Source organism: Staurois parvus, unplaced genomic scaffold (genome assembly GCF_062004578.1).
Source record: "Staurois parvus isolate SC_StPar_1 unplaced genomic scaffold, SC_StPar_1.0 ptg000217l, whole genome shotgun sequence".
Lineage (NCBI taxonomy): Eukaryota > Metazoa > Chordata > Amphibia > Anura > Ranidae > Staurois > Staurois parvus.
The window spans coordinates 2,975,265-2,991,477 of NW_028318013.1; the positions used below are offsets into that span (position 1 = coordinate 2,975,265).

Here is a 16,213-nt window from a genome sequence, read left to right on the forward strand (position 1 = left end):
GTCTATTTGCAAAGTGTAAATGGTGTGTCTTATTCTCTCCAGTGGGACAGCTCACCAGACTCTGAACACACAGCAGGGTCCCTCTAGCCACGCTGGGTGCTGTAGTGCCTCCTCCTCTCCTTGGACGGGCTCCACATGTCCCTGTCTTTTCTCCAGCCTTGTGTCTCCCTGTTCTCCCCTTCACTTCCTGCTTCCTCCCCTTCCCAGCGTTCTTTGCTGTGTAGTGGATGAGTCATGAACTTGGCAGAATGCCCAGGTTTTACAAATAGGGGAGAGAGAGGAGGGACTGACTGCTGAATGTTTGATTCCTTCTGAATCCTCTTGTACAAGGAGCCTGCTACATAAAATAACAAAAATATACTGCTTTGTGCAGAGCAGCCCTGATCCTCTTCTTCTTGGGCCTCTCGCCGTCGCTCCTGGTTCCTCCTGTTCGGTGAGTGCCAAACCAAAGAAAGCTGTTTCCTATGGGGGCACCTGTGTGGGCTTCCTTCTGAGCTTCTCTGTCTGTGTCAACTAAAACAGACAGGGCAGCTCGGTCACATCCCCACTCCGCCATCACAGACTATCATTTTTCCCAGTGAGAAGGGAGAAAGTGGAGAGAGCCATTGCTCTCATGCACATCACTGGATTCAGATCAGACTCGGGGGGGGGGGGGGGGGGGTGGATCGTCTAGCACAGAAGGTTTTTTATATTTTAATGCCTAGAATGCATTAAGGTGAAAAAAATAAGAATTTCAGCCTGTACAAAAACTTTAAAATAGGCAGGGAGAAGGCAACATATCACCTCCTGACTGCATGTCCAACTCCTTTCAGGTGTGGAAATATTAGCCACATGTCTACACGTTGTCTAATCAGTCTCCGGAGTATGTTTTTATATTCAGTTCAACGCACTGAGCATTACAGTTTTATAGGAGTATTGTTTTACTACACAGAACATACCTTTGCCTAGGAATTTTCCAGATGTACTACAAAATCTATTCAAGTGGCAACATATCAGATTGGTTTAAAGTATATCCATGGTGAGAGACTATCAAAGCCGACATTGTGCTGAGCTCCTGAAAATTCTGGTCTGGTTGTTGTGCTGACCCAGTAGCTTCAATCTTTGAGTCTGTGATCCAGAACAAGTATGCAAATCAAGAAAGTTTGAGAAAAGACAGAAGGTCTTGTATGCATTATGGCTTCAGGTCAACTCAAAGTCAAAGTGTCTGCTTACAGACAACTAACAATTTCAGAAGTCTGCAATAGCAGTCTCCATATTTTTCTCTTTTAAGCATTTGATCATATAATTAGACTTGTCTATATCTATGCAGCTACAATTCTGAGCTGTGCCCCTGGATTACATGACTAGTTACAAAAGCTGGTGATTTTGTAGCTAGCTCTAAATAACTCTATTCCCAATGACATAGCTACAAATCACTGTAATCTGATTCTGACCTTTCATTGATTGAAATTTATTTTACATTCCAGTGGCAGCATGAGGACTTCCTGATTAGTCGCCCACAAGCAACATCTGTTACTCCTCCCCGCTCCGCCATCTTAACCAGCATGAAGAAGAAGCTTCATACTCTTGGACAGATTGACTCTTCTATTTCCGCAGTCCAGGTGCGCCATCAAAAATGCTGTTTGCTTGGAATGTTTGTGTGCACCGCTTTCTTGCATGGCCAAATAGGCATTATTAGAGGGCTGAAGTTCATGGGCCAGTCAGATTGCCACATTGAATTCATAGGGAACTGTGTTCCGCTTGTAGCAGTTACTGTAACTAAGACAACATGGAATGCACCTTTTTTTCCCAGATTTTCAAATGTAAACAAAGTAACTTTTGCAATACAAAAATAACTTTTCTTATCTTTTAATTTTCTGTTGGCACATGTATTTCCTACAGGAAAAATTAGCTGCTTTAGAAGCCAGCATTGAGCAGCGTTTGAAATGGGCAGGAGGAGCAAATCCTGCCTTGGCACCAGTTCTTCAAGACTTTGAGTCTACTATTACAGAGAGAAGGAATTTTGTACTAAAGGAAAACCAAAGAACCAATCAGGTATATAGTCCTATATAGTTGTACCTTTTGTAGCTAACGTTTTTGAAGACCAATATATAATTTGTCTGTTTTTTTTTTTGCTTTTTTTTCCTTTTTAGGTCACCTTCCTTTGTAGCACCATCATACACTTTGAAAGTTTACGCACACGGACTACTGAGACTCTAAGCATGGACACTAGCCTGTTTGAGCTCATTAAACGTTGTCAACAGATGTGCTCATTTGCCTCCCAGTTCAATAGTTCAGTATCTGAGTTGGAGCTACAGCTTTTGAAAAGAGTGGTAAGTAGCTTTTGTTGCAAGGCCAGCAAGCTAGAATGAAGACTTGGTCAATATTGAAATGTTGTTCCAGAGTTGAATGTATGTTGGGTTCCCCTGTAACAGAGCTAAATATAGCTCTTGACTTTGGTCAGGTGAGCATTTCCAATTGTATTTAAAAAGCTACAGTAAAATTGGACTTCTGCTCTTAAAAAAAAAAAAAAAATGAAAATGGGAAATGCATAGCTGCAGCTCCCCCTTCACAATACTGCCTAATACGGTCTAATTCAAAGCTCCTCTTGCCTTTCTAGCATATCACTTGATAGCTTCTTAGATAGCAGAAATAGCATGCTGTTTGTAGATAAACTGATATATTCCTCAGGATGACAGTAAGGCCTTCAGCCCACTGCTAAACTCAGATGGTATGCTGTGCTTTCGGAAATGTAGAGGAAAAGTCTGAACCCTGCTTTCGTGGAGACGTTCTTCAAAGAATTGTGAAACCCTGAACCTTGTTCTTAAGGAGACTTTCTCCAAACGATGAATGTTTGTACAGTGTGTCACCTGTAGCTGCCAGAGGTGCTTGGCATTCCTTAGGCATGTCAAAAACACCTCAATCATCACAAGGAGTGCTCAGTATTGGAGACATTGCTTGTTATTGTCTGTGCATTTATGGCCAGTTTAGGTCATTGAGCTTGGCTGCAGTAAGATGCAAGGAGATCAACAGGTGTATGCCAATGATCAGGTATTACTTTCTCATTTAAGGAGGCTTAACCTCCTTTAAAACCACTTGCCTACCGGACACTTATACCCCTTTCGTGCCCAGGCCAATTTTAAGCTTTCAGTGCTGGTGCACTTTGAATGACAATTGCACGGTCATGCAACATTGTACCCATATTACATTTTTATAATTTTTTTCACACAAATAGAACTTTCTTTTGGCGGTATTTAATTGCCGCTGGGTGTTTATTTTTAGTGCTGTAAACAAAGAGCAAAAAATGTGAAAAAAAAAAAAAGTTTTTCTTTCTTTTTATTATAAAATTTTGCAAACAGGTAATTTTTTCTCCTTCACTGATGTGCGTTGATGAGGCTGCACTGATTGATGAGGTGGCACGGATAGGCAGCACTGATGCTCCACTGATATGCAACAATGATGGGCACTGGTGGGTGGCACTGCTGGGCACAGGTGGGTGACACTACAGGGCACTGATCATCGGTGCCTTGATGATCGGTGCTGATCCGTCCTCTGACAATTGCCGGTTATCGGCAGTACTTTCTTCACGCTGTTCTCGATCGCCCTATAACAGAAATACTGCTACAGGGCAGCATGGGTGCTCAAAATCGTGTTTATATGTGATTTTGCATTTCCGGGTAGGGGGCACACAGGAGCCCTACCCTCGCTGTCATTCGTGGCTGTCAATCACTGAGTCCTGATCAGTGATTACTTGCCGGCACCCGGTGATTGCCGAGCATCTCCAATGGGGAGGAGAACTGTTTGTAAACCAGTTCTCCCTGTCAGCTCGTGCACAGCCATGCAAAGCAGTGTTCTTACAGTGAAGCACACAGACACAAGTAAAACAGCATACAGTTAACCCTTTTGATCACCCCTCATGTTAACCCTTTCCTGCCCAGTGCAATTAGTACAGTGTCAGTGCTTTTTTAGCACTGATCACTGTATTGGTGTCACTGGGGATGTCAGTGACACCAAGTCAGTTCCCCCCAGTGTCAGAATGCCCGCCGCCATTACTAGTACAAAAAAAAAAAAGTCCCAGTGTATATATACCGCCATTTCTAGCTTTCAACTGAACCAATTAATTTACACTTATTGGTATTTATTTTTTTTTTTATTTTTTTTTAGCAAAGACATGTAGCAGAATAAATTTTGGCCTAAATTTATGATGAAATTTGATGTTACATTTTTTTACTGGACATGTTTAACCACATCATGTCCGGACACTTTCACCCCCTTCCTGTCCAGGCCAATTTTCAGCTTTCAGCGCTCTCACATTGTGAATGACAATTACTCAGGCATACGACACTGTATCCAAATGAAATGATCATTTTTTTTTTTTCAAACAAATAGCTTTCATTTGATGGTATTTAATTACTACTGGGGTTTTTATTTTTTGCTAGAAAAATGAAAAAAAGACTGAAAATTTTGAAAAAAAAACATGTTTTTCTTAGCTTTTGTTACTAAATTTTGCAAATAAATATACTTCATAAATGTAGGCCATAATCTAGGTTCTACATTTTTTTTGGTAGAAATAACCCAAATCGGTGTGTATTATTTAGTCTTTGTGAAAGTTATAGAGTCCACAGACCACGGTATATATATTTGAAAATGTATCAACCCTGATGTATTGACTACCTGTATAATTTCTTGGGGCCCTAAAATGCCAGGACAGTACAAATACTCCCCAAATGACCCCTTTTTGGAAAGTAGACAGTCTGAAGTATTTAATGAGAGGCATGGGGAGTTTTTTGAAGTTGTCATTTTTTGCCAATTTTTGAGGGAAATTATGAAAGTAAACAATTTTTTTTTCCACAAAGTTGTCATTTAACAAGTTCTTTCTCTCACACGGCATAGGCATACTTGCAATTACACCCCAAAATACATTCTGCTACTCTTCCTGAGTATGGCGATACCACTTGTGTGAAATTTTTTCACAGCCTAGCCACATAGAAGAGCCCCACATCGAATAAGCACCCTTAGGCGTTCTAGGGGCAAAAATTGCACATCTAATTTCTTGACTGTCTATCACAGTTTTGGAGGTCCTGGAGCACCAGGAAAATTTAATTACCCTCAAAATGACCCCATTTTGGAAAGCAAACACCCCAAGGTATGTTTTAAGAGGCATGGGGAGTCCTCTGAAAACTTCATTTTTTGCCACAGGTTTTTGGACAATGTGAAATGAAAATTTATTTTTTTTACGCAAAGTTGTCAATCTATGAGATATTTTTATTACACAGCATAGGCATACTTAAAATTACACCACAAAACTCATTCTTTAACTCCTGCTGAATATGGCAATATCAAATGTGTGAGACTTTTTCACAGTCTGGCCACATAGGAGGGCTCCACATCCAATAAGCACCTGTTAGCGTTCTAAGAGCAAAAATTACACATCTAATTTCTTGACTACCTATTGCCGTTTTGGAGGTCCTGGAGCATCAGGACAATAGAATGCTTTCCAAAATGGGGTCATTTTGTGGATAAAACACCCCAAGGTATGTTTTAAGAGGCATGTGGAGTCTTCTGAAGACTTAATTTTTTGCCACAAGTTTTTGGAAAATGTAAGAAGAAAACGACCATGTGTTTTTTTCAATGCAAAGTTGTCAATCTATGAGATATTTCTAATACACTGCATAGGCATACTTAAAATTACACCCCAAAACACATTCTCTAACTCTTTATATGAATATGGCGATACCACATGTGTGAGATTTTTTCACATTCTTGCCAAATAGAGGGGCTCCACATCCAATAAGCACCTTTTGGAGTTATAGGGGCAAAAATTACACATCTAATTTCTTTGGCCACTTGAGCAGTGATCAGGAACCCTGCTGGGCCACTGTGGCAATCAGGGACACTGCGGTGATCAGGGACACTGCTGGACCACTAGTGTGGCAATCAGGGACACTGCTGGACCACTTGTGTGGCGATCAGGGACACTGCTGGACCACTTGTGTGGCGATTAGAAACACTGCTTGGCCACTGTGGCGATCAGGGACACTGCGGCGTTCAGGGACACTGCTGGGTCACTGTGATCAGGGACACTGCTGGGCCACTGTGGTGATCAGGGACACTGCTGGGCCACTGTGGTGATCAGGGACACTGCTGGGCCACTGTGGTGATCAGGGACACTGCTGGGCCACTGTGGTGATCAGGGACACTGCTGGGCCACTGTGGTGATCAGGGCCACTGTGGTGATCAGGGCCACTGTGGTGATCAGGGCCACTGTGGTGATCAGGGCCACTGTGGTGATCAGGGCCACTGTGGTGATCAGGGACACTGCTGGGCCACTGTGGTGATCAGGGACACTGCTGGGCCACTGTGGTGATCAGGGACACTGCTGGGCCACTGTGGTGATCAGGGACACTGCTGGGCCACTGTGGTGATCAGGGACACTGCTGGGACACTGTGGTGATCAGGGACACTGTGGTGATCAGGGACACTGCTGGGCCACTGGTGTGGCAATCAGGGCCACTGTGACAATCAGAGACACTGCTGGGCCACTTGTGGGGCGATCAGGTGTCACTGAGGTGGAGGGCAGTTTGCTTTCTTGCTATCTGCTCCTTCTCTCACAGACAGAACTCTGTGAGAGGAGAAGGAGGCGGAAGCTGCACCATGCGGCTTTTGTTTACATAGACTGTGTCCTTATTGGACACAGCTGATCACATGGTATAGAACCGATTTCATTGGTTGTGTACCATGTCACATGATCCGCTGTGTCCATCGGACTCGGCAATCATCGGGCTCGCGGGTGCGCGCTCTAGGAGCCGCACACGAGCCTCAGATGCAGGACGCCGTTCAAAAACGGCAACCCGCTCCTGGAGGTGTTCTGTCCCGCCGTTCATAAACAGCGGACGGACAAGTGATTAATAGCAACAAGTTAAAAATAGTGTTTTCTTCTCAAAATTGTTTGTCTTTTTCTTTTTTCCATAGCACAACAAATAAAAAACACAGGTAATCAAATACCACCAAAAAAGCACAATTCATGGGGAAAAAAGACAGGATGTGAATCTCTGGATCAAGACTAGGTTTGCGCTGATGTGCTTGTTCACAGGTTAAGTGCTGGAGATCTCAACCTGGTTCTGTTGGTTCTTCAACCAACTACTAATTAAACTACAATTCATACTTTTCCTGTCTTGCTTTACTCACAAGGTTGCCTTGCTTGTCACCATCACTTTTGTGAGGTGTTTGAGTTGGCACTCTTGGCCTCCTTTCTTCCTAAGGTGATTTCTTCATTTCATTTCCTTGCATCTTAACCAGGATATTGTTCTGTATCCTACTCAAAAATATCCTAAGTAGAGTTCCCTCCATTGTCTGGATGTGGTAAGCACGGTCTCTTGGCACGTTCCTTTAGACTGTCTGACTTTGCTTGTTGTCCTTGTAGGTCTCCATTGGGGAAAGCCTGCTTCTTGTTCCATTGTCACCAGGTTTATTCAAAAGATTAAGGCTATTAATATCACTTTAAGTTTTTTACCAGATGGCCTTTCAGAGTGATGCTTGCTTCAGTTGCTCTTCAGGTACCTCTGTTAACCTGTTGGTTTTTTGTTGGAGAGTTTGCCTTTGTTTGCTCTGTTGCCTACCCCTCAGATGGACTGCTTTTGGACATCCTAATGTTCCTGAATACTTTATTCCATAGGAAGTTTGCTTATAGTAAACTCCTTTTCTTGGAGTAAGTTGAGGGACACCGGTCCCTTGACTCTGCTCTTGTGACCCACTCCTACTTTTGCTTGCCACAAAACTTTGTGGCAGGGGTTATACTGGGCTGTCCTTTTTAGTTCTGTTTGCCAGTGTCCAGTCCTTGAAGCTAGCAGGCTGTGATTGACAGCAGCGTGAGTCAATGGCTCCCGCTGCTTTTTTTTAGCCATTGAGAAGGGAGAGACCCGGGAGAGCCGAGTCTCTTGTGCACATCGCTGGACCGAGATCGGGCTCAGGTGAGGTTTTGAGGGGGCTGCTGCACACTGAGGGTTTTTTACCTTCATGCATACAGTGCATGAAGGAAAAATCACTTAAGCCTTTAGAACAACTTTAAAGGGTTATTTCACCATTACGAAATGCCTATACAGATAAGGGGTGACTGTAGATGAAAACAAGCTGTGTGGCTTTGATCAATTTTGAATAATACTTTTGTAGGCCATTCACATATCTCATGAAGCCTGACCTGAAAATTCCCACAACGTTGATAAGTGAGGCCTAGCTATTACTGTTCCCCTTCACCACCACAGGAGTTAACTCTTTCTGTGATTCAAACTTCCTCACATGCACTTTCTCTCCCTCGATGCAATGTCTGAGTTTAGAGTTTGAGAGCTCACTCGCGTGATGGTGGAGATGCGCAGTAACAGCTGGGCCTCACATAGTAATATCCTAGCAATGTCCTGGGAGTTTTCAGGTCAGGCCTCATGAAGTATGTAAATGGCATATACATATAGCAAGGGTCTTATCCTTCTTTAGGCAAAGCTGCACAGTTTGTTTTGATCAACAGACATAGGCAGTATTTTTTTTTTTTTTGTTTTTTTTTGTAAAGGTGATATAACCCTTTAATCCTAGCATCCTCAACTTCTGTATCAGGCTATTATAAAGGAATAGTATTAAAAGACTTAATAAAACTTAAATATATGATGTCAATAGCATTTTCAATTGTGTGAGCTTTATTTATGGGTATATCACCTAAGGTTGTTTTTGTTTTAGGTGTTTGAAGCCACAGAACCCCAGACCAGTAGCACTTCCTGCTTGCAGAATAACTATGTATTGACTAGTTGTTCTATACACTTACACAGATCCACTGGATATATTTTATTTTCATCCTGCAGCTAGATGTTGTATTTTGTTTTTTGTCATGCAACTCTCCAGAGACATTTTAAAGTCACATGTCCATTCCTAGCAGGGACCATCGAATGAGAGTGCCATTGGAAGTCCTGAATGGCTGGTTTCTGCCCACAAGCAGTTGAGTCATGATATGTCAAATCAGAGGAATCTACAGAGTGAGAAGGAGCAGCAGATTGAGGCGGTGTGTGAAACCATTCAGAATTTGGTGGACTGCATCAAGACTGTGCTGACTAGTCATAACAGGCAGCTGGGAGATGTCAAACACTTGCTGAAAGCAATGGCAAAGGTGGGCTTCTGCATTAATTTGTTTATCCTGAGCTTTATGTACATCTGTTTAAATATTAAACTTGGCTTTATTTTATGGGGATGTAGACCTCCATTTAAAGGTGAAATCCTGGCTAGGCCAGCCCACCCCCGTCTCCACATGCATTTTATGTTTTTCCTACTTGCATTTTTCAGATGTTTTCAGGCTAGTAATGTGACATGCTTTGGTCCATTTGAAACTTCTACCAGTGGTGGTTGGTTTTCAATGGTGCACAGCTTTTGCATCATTACAGTGAGAGTGCATGGTGCTGTTGAGACATTGTGTACCTACAGTATGTCCTCAGTCTTGAAGATTGAATGACTCCAGGAATTATTCAACCCGAAAGACTGAAGACACCTTGTGGCTGAATGAGATCATTGCAGGTGACCCCCCCTGGAGAAGAGGTTAGTGTTGCAGCCTAAACTTTTTTTTATTTAAGCCAGCTGTAGACCATTTAAGTGCAAATTACTCAAAGTGAACTTTAAAGATGCCGTAATTCTGCAAAGCAGAATTTCATACAGAATATAGTCAGGTTGTGTTTTGTGTGTGTATGGGGGGGGTTACAGAATTTGACTGTACAGTTTTTTGTGATCTAAAACTATGGTGGTCGTGACTTTATAATGTTTTTTTAAGCCAATTATAGTTGACTGTGTAAGTCTTAGATAGGGCTCCTAACATTAGTATGTTTTAAATATCTGTATCATTTCAGTATCAACTGAACTTAGAACCATTTTATTTAGGATGAAGAGGCAGCCTTGGCAGACGGTGAAGATGTGCCCTACGAGAACAGTGTTAGGCAGTTTTTGGGCGAGTACAAGGCCTGGCAAGATAACATTCAAACGGTTCTGTTTACTCTGGTTCAGGCTTTGGGCCAAGTGCGCAGCCAAGAACATATAGATATGCTGCAGGAAATAACACCGACTCTGAAAGAGCTGAAAACCCAGAGCCAGAGGTAAGAATAAATCCTACCAAATTTTACCAATGCATGAAAATGTATGGGTTGATTAAACCATGGAGTTCATCTTGGTTTCTTGCATTGGTATTCTAAAACTACCTCTGACCTTGGTTCCATATGCAGAGCTTACACTGTTTCCATCATTTATTTCCTTTCTCTTTAGTATCTATAACAATCTGGTGGGTTTTGCATCACCTTTGGTAACAGATTCAACAAACGAGTGTGCTAGTCCGACTACATCCTCAACGTACCTTCCCAGTTTTGCTGCAGGTAATAATTATGTAAATCACCAAGCACTGTTTACATTTTTACTGAAAAAACACTACTACATTATGTGTTTAGAGTGTGTTTAGAGTCTCATGGGCTTATTCAATAAACAGTGAAATGAGCATGGAATCCACGTCATACTAAAGTATGATCGTTGAAAGAGAGATTCTGAGTGGTGGTGATAGGTACTGTGCTGTTCTTTGCATTTACACTTTTTTTTTTGTTACAAAAAGGGGAACTAAAACCATCATTTTAACAGCTTCCCAAAGCAGTTACATTCAAGGCAGCTGTCACAACTGCTTGTACTCTTGACTGAACTGTCGAGTCATCAAATGGCTGGTGACATAATTGATCACATGTGAAGCAGCATGGCAACTGCAGTTCAAACAGAGGCCAAGATGGCAGCTTCCTTGCCTGTAGGAGACAGTTCAGTACTGCGTTAATGAAGCCCATTAGTCTTACTTTTGAATAGCTCTTATCTCCCTGTGGCCCAGCATATTATTTTCACTTCGTATATTTGTCTAATGGTTCATCCTCAGGATTATTCATTTAAACCTTGTGTAGTAACTGTATATATTTATATTTGTTGCTTTGTTTCACTCCATAAGTGAAAGTGAGTCTCACAAAGGACAGGACTTTGACTATAGTATACTTGTAGCATGGAGAGTTCTGATGTGCCTGCCTGCTGATAAACTATATGATAAATTTTCTGTTTATTAGTATTAAATCTTGTTTCAGTTGACATGGAGTGTTTGTTTTTAATATGATTTTTTTCAAAACAGCGGTGCGTAGTAACACTGTCCCAAAGACCCAGCCAGAGGGCATGTCACAGAACGCAAAAAAGTCAGTCCAGAAAAATGTGGTGCCATCAGCAGATACACCACCGAGCACTGTTCCCGGGCCTGGCAAGAGTGTTGTTTCTAGTCCAAAAAAGGCAGTGCGGGATCCGAAGACTGGCAAAGGTAATGATATGTACCTATACAAATAAAAGGCTATATTGTTTTGCTCAAACTTGTATTGTGAGCAGGTTTTGCATCTTGCAATCCATCTTGAGCAAAGGTTTTCTGTTGTATTTCTTATCTTATCATGTTGATCAGGTATTATTTTGATGCCTTTAAAATATATAGCTATAAATGGGTCCATTGGGTCTGCTGCTTTAAGATATTTGCAGATACTGGTTAACTGCACACACAAAAAAAATCTTTATATTTGTGGAGCAGTGAGTGTGACATTCACTGCAGGTTAGTCACTGTATTTATATTATATTTAAAAAAAAAAAAAACATGCACCAGGAAGATTCATGTGCAGTAAATGTTTGGTTAATGTCAAATTCGCCGCTTTCTAAGTATGCTTCTTAGGCCTTTCACTTGCTTCAAAATGTGGCATTTGACTCCCTTTTTTTAAAGAACTCTGAATGCCAATCAAAGCACCTCTCGCTAAATAAAACCTTTACCTTACAGTCCTGTTTGCACTGTTGCGTTTTGCTTTGCTTCACTTCAAAAATTATATCCCATGTTGCTTTCTTGGTGCTTCAAAACATCTCCAAAGCCTCCATAGAGGTCTATCACAATGCTCACTAATGGCACCTACAGCATTTGAGGGGCATTTATTCAGAGTTTGCTTCGCTTTGTTTTGGAGCTATGAGATATCCCAGTATGCACTGGGAAATAAGAAAACCAGAAAGACCTCATCAGACATCATTTCCGGTTCATGTGTATATATTTTGGGAGTGTCTGGTTCAGATGTCACATCTGTTGTAGATCGGGGTCTGGAGCAGAGTAAATAGCTAGCGGCACACATGGTGCACAAGATGGGAACGCTATTGTGGAAGGTGAATGAAGTCCTTAGAGGACTGAGCAGCAGAGGATCAGCAGAGTTGGGGGACCAAAGCAGGGAAAACTAGCAGATGTCACACGTGGTGAGCAGCATGGGAGCAATATAGCGGGAGGTGCACGGGGACTAGAGAGAGAGGAGGATCAGCAAAGCTGGGGGTTACTACAGAGTCAGGGATCAGCAGAGCTGGTGGTTACTAAGGAGTGCGGGATCAGCAGAACTAAGGGTACTACTGAGTGGGGGGCATCAGTAGAGCTTGGGGATATTACTGAGCCAGGGATCTGCTGAACACCGGTACCAGTGATCTGCTGAAGGGGGGTACTACTGAGCCCCTTTAAAACAAATAGACACACACAGGACATTTGCCAAGCTTCAAAAAAGCATCACGGGAGCATCAAAAATGCAAATTGCTGGGGTAGGTGAATTAGAAGAACGGATACCACTCGGAACCGGCCTAGGGGTGTAGGATATATGGTATGGCCTCAGCTGCCACTCTAGCCAAGCCCTCTGACATGTTTCACCCCATCCATTATGGCTTGGTTATAGAGCTCTTTGACCATGCCCTGATGGGTGGGGGGAAACGCATCAGAGGGCATACCATATATCCTCCACATCCAACTTCCAGGGCCGGTTCTGAGAGGCGTCCGTTCTTCTAGTTCACTTAAGTCACTGAAACAGCTTGGGACCATGCTCCCTTCTCTTCCTCTACCGGCCGGGTGATTCCTCCCCACATCCAGCTTTAGAGCGGCGCCATTAAGTCTTTCTTGCTGGGGCAGCTGCTTTTAATGTGTGTCAAAATGAAAGCAAGTGTAAATGAGCTCTTACTGTGTTTTCTGGTAGTCTACTTTGAATGTCAAAACTAAAATAAGTTGATTATGTGAGGAACATTTTTTTTTTTCTTTTTCCCACAAATCACCTTTTATGATAGTGCCTGATAAGCTGTTAAAACATGCAGCTTAACATGTACAAACTTTATCCCTTTATGTTGATCAAAATAAAATTTGCTTTTGTTAGCCCTTTTGAAATGTGTTGCAAACCACATGTATAATTCAGTTAAATCTGTTTTCTGTTATCAATAATTTAGTCATTCCAAAGAAAGCACCTTTCAGTTTTGTTGTAATAGGGTTATGTAGTAGACACCATTTCTTTACACTGTTCTATGTTGAATAAAACTTGACTTTCCAAATTTTTATATTTGTGGATTGAGTGGTGAAAGGTTAAAACTTGTCAGGTTTTTATTTGGTCTTTTTTTTTTTTTTTTTCTCCCCTATGGGAGTGGTCACAAGGACAGAAAGCAAGAGGGAATCTTCCCCAACAGGAATACTAACTGGGGGAAGTCTTAGGATCACTTTCAGATATTTGTCTGCATTCCCACTCAGATGCCAGGAATAAAAGTGAGGGGAATCATCTCAATAGAGAAGCAGACAATATAAAAAGATTTTAATCCTTCATACAGTATGCAGCAAAGACGGTGAGGCTTTTCAGCTCAGGGTACTAAAAACATACCAGTTATAGATGATGTGATGATCAGAGGGGAACTGTAAAATTTACCTATACGGTTTGCTGTTGAAACACCGGTTGAATACTGGTTGCACGTATTTTGACTTGATTGCACATTTTTCATGTTGCAGCTGTACAAGAGCGCAATTCTTATGCTGTCAGTGTTTGGAAACGAGTGAAAGCCAAGCTAGAGGGGAGAGACGTGGATCCCAACAGAAGGATGTCTGTTGCTGAACAGGTAGGTAGATGGGGAGAGATGCACAAATTTATAATTCAAAGCCATTCATGATAAAATTATTTTTCCTTCATTTGAATTTTCAGGCTGAAATATGTTGTTTGGTGTTTCATTTATTATCTATTCTATACAGACATCTCTCTGATATCTGGTTCATAAATTGGCTGTGAAATACTACAGCCAATCAATTCTTGTCTCCCTGCAAGGATAATAAAAAATTAAAGGGCAATTTCATTCAGATAATTTGATTAGGGCCCCTAGTGGGTAAAGTTCTTTTGTAAAGATTATCTCGATTGAATTATCTTTGTGAATCTTGCTGCTTGTGCTTATCATTTATGGTCTTGTTGACAAGTCTTTCTACACACTGGTGCTCCTGCTGATTAAACTCTTGTTAGTGTGAAAGTCTGTTTAACCATTTGCCCTCCGGAAGATTTACCCCCCTTCCTGACCTGGCCAGTTTTTGCGATACGGCATTACGTTACTCTAACTGACAATTGAGCAGTCATGCTGTACATAAATAATGCTTTAAGCAATGCTGTACATAAATAAAATTTAATTTTTTTTCCCCCACAAATCTTTTAGTGGTATTTGGTCACCTCTGTGGTTTTTATTTTTTTGTGCTACAAATGATGAAAAAAACACTGTCCTTCCTTCTTTTTTTTTTTTTTTTTTTTTTTTTTTTACAATATTTTTTACTTTCTGCTATAAAACATATCCAATAAAAAAAAAATGTAAAAATCAAATTTCTTCATAAATTTAGGCCAAACTGTAAAATATCACAATAAGTGTATATTAATTGGTTTGCGCAAGATTTTAGCATCTACAAATGGCGGTATACAGGTGAAACTCGAAAAATTAGCATATCGTGCAAAAGTTCATTTATTTCAGTAATGCAACTTAAAAGGTGAAACTAATATATGAGACTCATTACATGCAAAGCAAGATAGTTCAAGCCGTGATTTGTCATAATTGTGATGATTATGGGTTACAGCTCATGAAAACCCCAAATCCACAATCTCAGAAAATTATAATATTGTGAAAAGGTTCAATATTCTAGGCTCAAATGTCCCACTCTAATCAGCTAATTAAGCCATAACACCTGCAAAGGGTTCCTGAGCCTTTAAATGGTCTCTGTCTGGTTCAGTAGAAATCACAATCGTAGGAAAGACTGCTGACCTGACAGTTGTGCAGAAAACCATCATTGACACCCTCCATAAGGAGGGAACGCTTCAAAAGGTAATTGCAAAAGAAGTTGGATGTTCCCAAAGTGCTGTATCAAAGCAGATTAATAGAAAGTTGTGTGGAAGAAAAAGGTGCACAAGCAGCAGGGATGACCGCAGCCTGGAGAGGATTGTCAGGAAAAGGCCATTCAAAAGTGTTGGGGACTTTCACAAGGAGTGGACTGAGGCTGGAGTCAGTGCATCAAAAGCCACCACACACAGACTGATCCTGGACATGGGCTTCAAATGACGTATTCCTCTTGTCAAGCCGCTCGTGAACAACAAACAGTGTCAGAAGCATCTTACCTGGGCTAAAGAAAAACAGACCTGGTCTGTTGCTCAGTGGTCCAAAGTCCTCTTTTCTGATGACAGCAACGTTTGCATTTCATTTGGAAACCAAGGACCCAGAGTATGGACGAAGAATGGAGAGGCACACACTGCAAGATGCTTGAAGTCCAGTGTGAAGTTTCCATAGTCTGTGTTGATTTGGGGAGCCATGTCATCTGCTGGTGTTGGTCCACTGTGCTTCATTAAGTCCAGGGTCAACGCAGCTGTCTACCAAGAGATTTTGGAGCACTTCATGCTTCCTTCCGCAGACGAGCTTTATGGGGATGCTGACTTCATTTTCCAGCAGGACTTGGCACCTGCCCACACTGCCAAAAGCACCAAAACCTGGTTCAATGACCGTGGGATTACTGTGCTTGATTGGCCAGCAAACTCGCCTAACCAGAACCCCATAGAGAATCTATGGGGCATTGCCAAGAGAAAGATGAGAGACATGAGACCAAACAATGCAGAAGAGCTGTAGGCCGCTATTTAAGCATCCTGGTCTTCCGTAACACCTCAGCAGTGCCACAGGCTGATAGCTTCCATGCCACGCCGCATTGAGGCAGTAATTGCTGCAAAAGGGGCCCAAACCAAGTACTGAGTACATATGCATGCTTCTGTGTTACAGAGGTCCGATATTGTTCTATGTTATATTCTAATTTTCTGAGATTGTGGATTTGGGGTTTTCATGAGCTGTAAGCCATAATCATCACAATTATGACAAATCACGG

The 16,213-nt window shown here is 41.7% G+C and overlaps 1 protein-coding gene across 2 annotated transcripts in view; it reads left to right on the top strand.

Moving 5' to 3' along the window:
- Positions 1–16,213, top strand: part of SMG1 (SMG1 nonsense mediated mRNA decay associated PI3K related kinase) — a 283,265-nt gene that overhangs the window by 259,984 nt on the left and 7,068 nt on the right. Inside the window, exons 55-62 of one of the 2 annotated variants that reach the window (XM_089679071.1) lie at positions 1,467–1,601; positions 1,882–2,034; positions 2,133–2,312; positions 8,897–9,127; positions 9,886–10,097; positions 10,264–10,370; positions 11,150–11,329; positions 13,832–13,938. In XM_089679071.1, the coding sequence (XP_089535197.1) occupies positions 1,467–1,601; positions 1,882–2,034; positions 2,133–2,312; positions 8,897–9,127; positions 9,886–10,097; positions 10,264–10,370; positions 11,150–11,329; positions 13,832–13,938 (1,305 nt within the window). The remainder of the gene's footprint in view (positions 1–1,466; positions 1,602–1,881; positions 2,035–2,132; positions 2,313–8,896; positions 9,128–9,885; positions 10,098–10,263; positions 10,371–11,149; positions 11,330–13,831; positions 13,939–16,213) is intronic. The other variant, XM_089679072.1, reaches the window with a different exon arrangement.